Source organism: Hevea brasiliensis, chromosome 3, assembly GCF_030052815.1.
Source record: "Hevea brasiliensis isolate MT/VB/25A 57/8 chromosome 3, ASM3005281v1, whole genome shotgun sequence".
Classification (NCBI taxonomy): Eukaryota; Viridiplantae; Streptophyta; class Magnoliopsida; order Malpighiales; family Euphorbiaceae; genus Hevea; species Hevea brasiliensis.
Genome location: NC_079495.1, coordinates 3,055,833 through 3,066,542, shown reverse-complemented (window position 1 = coordinate 3,066,542; position 10,710 = coordinate 3,055,833). Strand labels below are relative to the sequence as shown.

Below are 10,710 nucleotides of genomic sequence, written 5' to 3'. Positions count from 1 at the left end.
CATTAAAATCTTTCTAATTTCAATTTCGAGTTGAATCTGAACAATGGTGGATCTACTTCCAATTATTAAAAAGGTATACTTTCATACTGGCCACAGGGAGCTCATAGGAGAATTTTAGTTAAAAAGAACTGCTCATTTCTAATACTTTACAGTATGGAATCTTGGATACATTGCCATAGGCCATCATATGGAAGAGCTAGTCTCCAGCATTAGAACAGTTTCACTCAAGAAAATCATGGAATATTTTCCTTTTGTCATCTTCAGAAAAAACACTAAATTGCAACAATCATTTATCAATGTTCAAACTTTAAACATGAAATGAACCTAGAAAATGAAAATCTATGCAAACAGAAGCCACTGGGTTCCTTCTACACTTTAAAAGTCTCAGTAGTAACTACTGCAGAATCTTGGTATTAATAAAAGTAAGGCAGAATTCTCCAGGGAACAAGTCTACGGTACTCAGCCCATACTTCTTTATACTTCTCTGCACAGCGAGCCTCGTCTCTTCTTTCTCTCCACATGAGCAGAATCAGGAGATAAATTGGATAAAAGTATGGAACAGGAGAACTGCAAAAGAAGAAAATTCTCAAAGGAGAACTCATCTACCTTTGAATGTTGTTATATCCAATATAAAGAAATTGGAAAATTACCTTATTCCACAAGGTAGACTGAAGGACAGAGCCAACAACAAGTCTCCAAGATAATTACAATGTCTTGCAATCCCCCTTCAACAAATCAACACAATGTCAAGAACATGCAAGAGATGAAGCATCATGAACATTGTCCATACCAGGATGGATGAGATGAGTTGCCAGATTACACTCATTAAAGTCTAGGTAATACAACCTTGGATGTGAAAGGAAGGGATTCAACCTAATGAGATTTCTTTGGGTGGGGTGGGGCAGGCTGGGAGTATGAGTCAGGTTATACACGAAGAAGTGAATTGCTTTTATGCAGCTTCCCACCCAAAGATTCTTTTCTCCCTTTCCAGGAACACTGTGAGTTAAAGGTGACCGATTTCCCACAAGCACAATATAGTGAACTCATTCATTCTAAGAAAATGAGAACACCTTACCAGCCCATAGCTACATGCTTTTACTCAAAATGGTAAAGAAACCAATAATAAGCTACTCCCTTGAGGCAGCAGAATAATCTATGAAGGAAAACGCAGCTAGTGAAACTGTATATTGGATGGCAGCTATCAACTGTTTATAGGCATAACAAAGAAGTCATCTACTGAGCTATAGGCCACTTCATGTGGATCTGAGATCTTAACCAGACCATACTTTGGCAAGTTAGTAGGTTTGCTTCTTCATCTGATATTATGGAACAATACGGAGAACCAATTAAAGATGATGTTAATAATTATTTTTTCAATTCTTAATATGAAAACTCCAATCTGCAAATGGATTTACAGTGCCTCCCTTTCCAGATTCAGTTTAGGAATGGTTAATTTTATTATTTAGAAAAGGTTTAATTGAATTTTCTAATAAGTTTATACAAAATGCAGTAGTACATACTACATAACAATTTGATAATGAGGACAGATAAAAAGATCATATGCAAGAATATGATCAGGTACAATTCTCACCAATAACCAGAAGCAAGAAGCTTTCCTCCAATAACCCTTGGTGGCTTACCCCATATGACTGCTTTTGGATTCTTTTTGAAAACATGCTTTTGCTTGTTAGCTCCTCTAAAGACCAGATACCTGACCAGTTTAGCAGATGATAAGTGCAGCTTCACCTAAAGCCTCACAAACAAGTAGAGTTGAGGCTTCCAGAGTAAATTATTCATTGCCAGAAAGTTACCCAATCAGAAAAACTAAGCAATTTGCTACAACAGCAGCTGTTGTTAGCTCCACCTTGTTACCCAAAAGCCACCAACCCTATAAAAAATGACAACGATTAATATACATCCTAAATGTTGTTTGTATGGTCTTACAAATGATGTGCCAAGTATTCCACAGATGTGCTAGCATGCTTAGAGAATGCAATTTAACTACAAATGCTGATCATGCTTCATGTGGAAACCAAATTTGCCATTCACCATGCAAACTGTGTTTGTGTTTCATCACTATGAATTTAATTTTGAAAATAATATTTTCCAGTATCATTCTAAAAGCACAATTTTTTTTGAGGTAGCATTTTTTTTATGTCCACTATTTTACGGTCGCATTTCTTAAAATTTTTGTATCCAATCATGTTGGAAAATATCTTCATCTCAAATTACAGTCCAGTATAACATATTTACTCTTGCAAGTGATAACTCCAGTTCTACTCATAACATAGGAGAGTAAATAGTTTCTTCATTTCCAATTGTGCCTTGACAAATGAGAATGCAAATTTTTGTTTTGAAAATGATGTTATATGACACTGTTTGAGTTTGTAGTACAACCATTTATAACCAAAAAAAAAAATGTGTACATAAATGTAGAGTCTAAGATAAACCTTAAAAGATTCATGCTAGCTACATATTTTTACCAATGGAGTTGATTTTGCAGAGGGAAAAAAGAAGAATTATCACCCAATCAGTGTGAGATGTGTGCATGGGAAGTATCATGTATGCTAACTTTCTCTTTTTACCAACAGTTACAGTTGATCTTTAGCCAAAAACATTTACTTGTCCTAACAATTGGACTATAACTATAAAGCTTATGGGAGTTTTTATTTGTCCTAACAATTAGAACTATAACTATAATGCTTATGGGAGTTTTACTTATCTATGGAAATGGAAACATTGCCATTTTATTTCTCATAACTTTAAGGAATTGTTGAAGCCATGATAAAACAACCCAAAGAATGCATGTGTTTCCAAAAAAGAGAAATTCTTTCACAAAATCTAGAGGTAAAGTTAAGACGCCATGCCTGGATGCTAAAAGTGAAAGGAATCCAAACAAGATCGCCAAACACCAACATGAAGCCCAATCTCTCTGCTATTATATCCCATCTATAAGGAAATGAATCAGATATGTGAATTAAATCATATATGAGAGGAAAAAAGAACATCTTCAAAACAATTTTTAGAATAGACAAGGAATGAGAAAGAAGTGGAGATGGATAACCAAACAAGTTTATAAATATACATGCAAGATGATACCCAGGGAAAAAATTATGGAAACTATAAATATAAGAAAACATATCATGACTAGAATTGAACACGTATACACTATAAGGTTTATGTTCTCCACATTAAGGCACATCATTTGCTTGATCTGAACCAGATAAAGTACGATAGTAGATCATGATCCAAAACTCGTGTCAATAAAGTAATGATCAGAGTTAGGCATTACCATTTCATGTGTGGGCAAGGTTACTCTCTAGTTCAATTATTGAAGTGAAATTACCTTGGTTGTCTTCATACTCAGCTGCTTAACATTGATAGCAGATATAGGCACATAAACTAGAACCCCAAACATCAGCAAAAGAAATGGTGGCACTTCTACATGATGGTACTAAATCCACAACCACACAGCTCTTTTTATCCATGGTTGGACTTAATAAGAAACCCTCATTGCAATATGTTCCCTCTAGACTCAAACCATACCAATTTCCTCACAAATTTTCATAACAACTCTTACTTGGAAAACTCTTAAGTTTTGATCCACCCTCAGTTTAAGAGATTTAAAATCCAACAGATTAAAGGTAGGGCTAGTGCTCAAATATATGGAATTGACCTTATCTTTGATTCTAACCCAGCCAACCTCCTAGCATTTGCTAAAGAAATACATTTTGTTTCCAGATATTATGTTCAAACCCAAAATTCATGTTGTAACAGAAGCAACAATAGTAGGTCGATATATCTAGGTTTACAACTAGGGTGCGCTCTGTAGACCATTATTTTGTGATGAGTATGTGCATTGAAGCCGTTGGAAACCAGATGATGAAAAATTGTATGACTGTAAGATATAATTGAAGGTATAAAACTGAATTATTAATTCCGTGGCATGATCTTGAAAAAAAAAATATATATATATATTTTTTGAAAATTTAATTTAATTTAATTTAAATAAAATTTTGTTTTGTTTAAATTTACTATTGGAATTCTTAAATGGACCTGATTGAGTTTAATTGGGCGCCATGGACCTAAGAAAGCCTAGTTAGGAATTTTAAATAGGACACATTTAATTTATTTTTTGAAAATTAAAATAAGAAAATATTTTTTTCTCTATCCTTCTCCTATACAAGCTCTCTCTCCCCCTTTGGCCCCACTCTATTTCTCACTCCCTATTGGTGTCACCCTCTTTCCCTCTCTTCCTATTGGTTAGAACACCTCACCTATATCCCAGTCTCACCCAAATTTCTCGATCCCAGTAGTTTAAGTTATCTGAACCTTATCACACTAGGACTTCAACACCTACCACACCTCTTCCTCACTCCCTATTGGTGCCTTCCCCTTCCCCTCTCTTCCTATTAGTTGAAACACCTCATTCATATTTCAGTCTCACCCAAATTCTACAATCCTAGTTATTTAAGTTATCTGAACTTTATCACCCTAGGACTCCAAACTCTATCACACCTCTCTCCCAAAACCCTATAAATACCCTACTGGAGAAAGAAAAAAGAGAAAAAAAGAGGTGGGGGAGAAGACAAAAAAAATAAAAAAGAGAGAAAAAGGAGGTAGAGGAGAAGACAAAAAATAAAAAGAAAAAAAAGAAAAAAAATTAAAGAGAGGAATAGCCAAAATTCTTTTAGTTCTTTTTTCTTTCTAGCGATATTTCTTAATGGTTAGTTCTTTTATTTTCTTTTCAAGATCTATGCCATGTAATGTTTCATTCTATATTCCTTGTTTTTAATTTATTTTATATATTCATATAGATCATGTAATCATGTTTAATTTGAGGGGATACACAACTCAGCACATGTTCAGTTTTCTATCTTTCGTATTTTTATTATTTTCATTATTTTCTGAATCTGTAAAAAATTTGTAAAAATTATATTCATATTCTACACGAAATTCTATTAATTTTAGGCTCAAGAATCACTAAAAAAGCTTTAATATTTTGTAAGTCATGGCTGTTTGAAGTTAGGATTCCTGTAAAATCCGATTTGCAGGATACCCGCCCATATCTCCCTTGTTTCTTAATATTTTTGTGTAAATCTGGTGTCTAAAATTAAGTTTGGAATCTTGTGAATTTTTTCCAATTAGTTTCGCATTCATATCTGTTATGGTTGGTGAGTTATGAATTTTATAAAAAAGTAGTGCGATTCTGTTACTGGATAAAGTTACAATTTGTGTAAACCATTCGGCTAAGGTTTTGTTTTGTTTATAAACTTTATGATGTTATATGATGTTTTGGCTATTTTCTGTAATTTTTTCATGATTTTTAGGCTTGTCTAACTATTTTTCAAAAATCAAATTTCTAGCTACTGTCAATCTGTCAGAATTTGAAAATTGTATGTTTATGCATGTTCTTGTATTTTCTTGGGTTCCAATTGATATTTGATCTATTTTTCTGTGCTTTTTTAATTCAAGAAGTATTATGAAGTGTTTGGAATATGTTAGAAGATGCGGACCCTTAGGTAGTTGTAACTAATTAGGAATCTTAACCCTTTAGGAGACTAGAGTTAGAATCCAATGTAAATTGTTATTAATATTTTGTTATTTTCTTTATTTCTTTTATTTTCTTTAGTTTCTTTATTTTTTATTACAAACAAAATTAGTAAGTAGCTCTAAGGTAAGTACCAAAGAGAGCATTTACGTGGAGCTTACATGGAGCTAAACGAGAGTAAGCGAGTGATATCATTGTCATGCTAGAAGATAAGACCCTTTTTTAAAGATAGCTTGCCCCAATGACAACTGCAATTATTAACAAATAAGTAATCCTAAATTTCTAGAATAACCATTCGCATGAAATTGTAGTAATAATAGGATTTTTATTTGATAAATTAAAATTAACTTTGTTTTTAATTTAACTGACTTTTGCATGTAATTAATTTAAATAAATACTTTGTAAATAAAAATTAATCTTATTTGTAAATTAAACTAACCTTGGCATGTAATATAAATTTAATTTAATACTTGGTAATTGTAAAATAAATTTACATGATAGAAATCTTTATTAGGTTGTGATTGTTTGGACCTTATGTGATATAAGAATAAATTACACATATACATAATTAATTTAGTTTAATTATCTTTAGAGTAACTTGGTAAAAAATTAATTAATTAGGTTAAATAAAAACGTAAGGTTATTTGAAATTGAATTTGTTCGTAAATTAAATTCTCAATAATAAATTAATTTTAGTGATATGGTAAATATCATTTAAATAATTAGCAACTCCATAGATAAGAATTACTTGTGCATGAAAATTATTTGTAAATAACAACACTTTTGTGAATTATTTGCGTGTGTAGGATTAGAATTGCATTTTTTATGATAAAGTTTAATAAATGAATAATAGATAAGACTTCTAGAAACATTAGTAGAGGACTGGGCGTAAGGGGTGCCTAACACCTTCCCCTTACGTACCCACTATCCCGAACCTAGACATTGGGCTATGGTAATGACGGTTGTAGAAACTCTGCAAGGAGTAAGTTGTCATCCATGACCCTCAGAAGAAACACTGAATATGTCTCGGTTTTTACCCGAGTAGTGACTCCTGTCTATCTATGTCTTCGTGGCATAAATCTTTAATACCATAATAGTGTTATAGGAAGACGGTACTTAACAGTGGTTTGATTTTATTAGGATTGTATGAAGTGCATGTCTAGGAAATGCTGTCTAAGGAGGTGGTACTTAAGTGAGACCATTGTGACTCCACCATCTTTCCTGGATATTACCTGGTTCATTTTATATAATTCTAGTGGATGGTATTTCGCCTCATGCCCCCGCCCTCTCTCTTACACGCTCTGATATTTAGACTGACATATATTTGGCCATTTCCATGGAAATTTGGGTACTGTTAAAGACCTTCACTTAGACCTGATTGGGGAAAGCTTCAGCATCATATCTAAATTTCAGTTAAACTCACAGCAAACTGCAACATAGTTTGGCATGCAAAACCTCTTACAAGTTTTTGAAATATATTATTTGATCCCTTCCTTTAATACTTCACTTTGTGCTCTCCACTATTCTATTTTTATTTTTTCTTTTTCAGATTTTGTACATATTCATGTTGAGTAGCATAGAGAATGAGCCAATATTAGCTGTGGTCTCCAGTTTGATTTTGTTCTGGAACTGGAAGCCCTAGAATTTGGTGCAAACATACTTTATAACCCATTTAGAGGTTTAATCCCTTCTTTTTCCCCATTCTTATAAGCATCTACAGATATCATATTAAATTGAGAGGAATTAAGAAAAACATTCGAGAATAATTTCCACAGAAGAGGTGCAAGTCAAGCACTTACGTGGAAGTCATGTATTCCTCATAAAAGAAGTAATCTAAGATGTATAACTGAAAGAAGGAGGCAGACAAAAATGTTATTCAGCATTTCAACACAACATAGAACAAGATAGGGAAATAAAATAAGGTACTGCCAAGTATCACCAAATTACCGCACAGAATAGTTGGTAGAGGATCATTGAACAGCTCAAGTTGGCATCTTGAATACTTTTTGCTAGAACTGATAGGTTTATAAATAGCCATCCCATCATTCCAGCTCTAACAAAGAAGAATCTACAAAAGAGAGATTCATTATTGTTAGTTTACCATTAGTTCTGTCACCTCTTTAGTTCAGTTGGCTAAAAATGTTGTAAAGAAAAAAAGATGTTTCACATATATTAAACTATTCTCCCTATACTTTTAACAGATAGAAACCATAGACCAAATGGGAATTATGGAAAGTTCATGTTACAACAGCATGGAACAAAGTTGTGCTAGCAACAAGGCATTCACTTTCCAATACAGAGTTTGAAACCGATTGAATACTCATAGAGATCACTGTGACCGCCATCACATTTTACATGGATGTATATAAATCGCCAAAGAAGAAACACATCCAAACAATTAAAAACAGAATTACATACTTGAGGTCAATGCCCACAAACTGAGGATTGAGCTGTATTCCAAACCACCTGTTAAATGATAAAAAGGATTATGATATTAAGATTATTGATATGAAAAAGCACCGTGCAAGTGAATGTGACAAGCAGCAGAATTGATGAAGATGAACCTTTCATTTTTAGGGCAAAAGTGGTTGAAAATATATAGAGAACCAACAAAGTACATAAAGTAGGCATTGTGGGAGATGCTAGAATGAAGAAAAATTACATGATCAGATATTTGCAGAGCAAGACAGCATAAAAGGTGTGCGATAATACTTGAATTTGCTCATTATAAACAAATAGCAACTCATAATAAAAATCTCTCAAGCCCATCAATCTCTAGTTCTGGACCAAAGTGTTTAGTTAAAATAGATGAAACTGGTTTTGACTTTGTGATTTCAAACTAAAATGCCCTTTGGGAGTTTATGGCTGATCCTGAATTGAATGCCGGAATCATGCATATACAAGATTGTTTATTGGTGCAGAAAACATTATAGCATGGAATATGGCAAAAGGATTGATAGTGAAACAAGGGTACCATTTATTACTCATTCGATTTTTCAAATAGATCCAGTAAACTGATAAAAAAAAAAAAAAAAAAAAAAACCTTTTAGCTATTCAATAAGAAACAAAATGTTAAAAGATGGGCAAGAAGATATTCATATAATAACTTGCTTAAATCCTATCACTCAAATAGGTATCACAAGAAGGAAGTGTTTGGATTAGTACCAGTCATGTATTAGGTTTCCAGTGACATGAGGCTTCAGAGAAGAACCCTGGTTTTGTGAATTGCAGCCAGCAGCATAAAGTACCAACGTCACCTAGATGAAAGAAATGAAAATGAGGAATCAGAAGAACTAAGATGATGGGAAAAAAAAATTGCAATTCCAAAAGCAAAGAAAGAAGCAACTATAGATCAGTGAATAGACATTGACATAGGTGATGCTGCTCTATCTGAAACTAATATCCAGTAAACAATGCATTAAATGGAATATAAGATATTTATTTTTGTAGTCTACTGACTCCATATCTTATTGCTGCAGGAGTCATAGTATTAAAATCAGTAAACAAAAGTATTTCACATGGAAAAAGACAGCTTCAACATAACTATTGACTAATCAACATGAAATTGAATGCTATTTGGCACCAAACACGAGTATACTGAGCATTGAGAATTGGAAGGAAATTCACCAACAAAAATGATTGAAATTAAGGGGCTGCAGTTATTAATGGCAAAAAGGCAAGAGCCATAAAGTAACTGGAACTTACAAGAACACTGAGTATAAAGGTTGTCGATAGCAGCTCAAATCCGCTCTCTGATATCACCTGAAAAAATTGTTTGAATGAATTACCAAATATCCAGGACTGAAGCACACACTAGCCATGCAAAAAATCAACTAGCGAGGCAATTTGTTTTACTCTAATCACAGAAACAGAATTGCTATCAGACACTGAATACAGTGAGAAAAAAGAAAGGATTAAGAAAGGCACTGAAAAACAGCCTACAAACCTATGATTGTAAATGAACATGCACCTAGTACGGTGACATCACATCAATGCTGATTCAAATAACAAGCAGGCATCTGATCAGAAAATAACAGGCAGGCAAGTAACATGCCCCTTTCAAACTTGTAGCTAATAAAGTTTAGCATCTAATGGCAGAGCCACATCATGCTGATGTTGAACTGTTGATGCACAGCTATCCAAATGCATCGACAGCGTCTTTTAATATCAACAGCACAATTTCTACTTAATTTAGAGAGTCATCTGACATGATCTTTTGTGGATTATGAAGTTCACAAAAATGACTTCCATGTGTAAATTGACAAAAGGGGATAAATAGGTTTAAGTAAATTGGCAATACATACAGTGGGTGATAAAAGATCCATCTTAGCTCCAACCCCAAGAAGAGCAACCAGCAACAGCAATGACAACAACCCTATTAGGGGAAAAAAAAAAAAAAAACTATAAGCAGCAAGACTTTAAAAGCAAAAATAAAATGCATCCAAGTTGTAGAAGTAACATACCATTGCAACGATAACAAAGACGAGAACCATCCTGCAGGGTAACTCCAGGAACAACTTTTCCAGGGAGTATTGATCCAGCAATTGCCAGATAACCAAAGAATACGACTAGTACATAAACCTATCAATGAGAATGAAGAAGACAAATCAATAAAACCCATTGAAGTTGAAAATTGGAAGAATTGGAAAAATAGTTACTTGCTAGAGAAATCACCGAGTTCAATGAGGGAATAAGCGCGTGTAGAAGAAATCCCAGATCCATTATTTACCAGTTGAGTGAGTTTGATGCTTCAGATATTTGCTCTGCTTTCTACTCATCCATGCCCCCTCTTGGAGATACCGCTCTCCGACATTTTAAATAAGAAAAAGCCTATATTAGCACTTAGCCCATTAAGTATAGGCCAATAGTAATGTAAGCACAACAAAATAATTTCTTCAAATTTCAAAAATATATCACATAAACATTTTTCGGGATGTTAGATGCTTATGATTTTTATATACGGTCTTAACTGAATTAATATTATGTGTGAATTCTAATTTAATTTTTTTATATTTTAAATATTAAAAAATTATTTACCTCAAAATGATGAAAGCATTTATTTGATTTATTTTTTAAATTTAAAAAACTTATTTAATTTTTTAAAAGTTAAATGACTTAATTAGACACTTTAAAGTAGCTACAAAAATTAATATATCAGA

General features: G+C 33.1%; 1 protein-coding gene across 1 annotated transcript; it reads right to left on the bottom strand.

The window, feature by feature from the left end:
• Positions 1 to 233: 233 nt before the first annotated feature.
• On the bottom strand, positions 234 to 10,383 carry LOC110663703 (delta(14)-sterol reductase). Its single transcript, XM_021823100.2, has 13 exons — positions 10,226 to 10,383; positions 10,015 to 10,132; positions 9,856 to 9,926; positions 9,257 to 9,313; positions 8,717 to 8,808; positions 7,970 to 8,017; positions 7,499 to 7,619; positions 7,351 to 7,397; positions 2,868 to 2,949; positions 1,812 to 1,888; positions 1,592 to 1,711; positions 651 to 725; positions 234 to 567 (listed from the first exon to the last, which is right to left on the bottom strand). Exons 1-13 carry the CDS (start codon positions 10,271 to 10,273, stop codon positions 414 to 416), a joined length of 1,110 nt encoding a protein of 369 aa, XP_021678792.2. The 5' UTR covers positions 10,274 to 10,383; the 3' UTR covers positions 234 to 413.
• Positions 10,384 to 10,710: the final 327 nt, after the last annotated feature.

Bases quoted from the DNA above. Each gene is read 5' to 3' on its own strand.
- LOC110663703 (XM_021823100.2), bottom strand. From the start codon at position 10,273: ATGGATCTGGGATTTCTTCTACACGCGCTTATTCCCTCATTGAACTCG. The intron at 9,927-10,014 runs GTATGTTACTTC...TTCCCCTAATAG, and splicing joins TCTTTGTTATCGTTGCAATG to GGTTGTTGTCATTGCTGTTG. The intron at 8,809-9,256 runs GTAAGTTCCAGT...TCTTTCATCTAG, and splicing joins CCTTTATACTCAGTGTTCTT to GTGACGTTGGTACTTTATGC.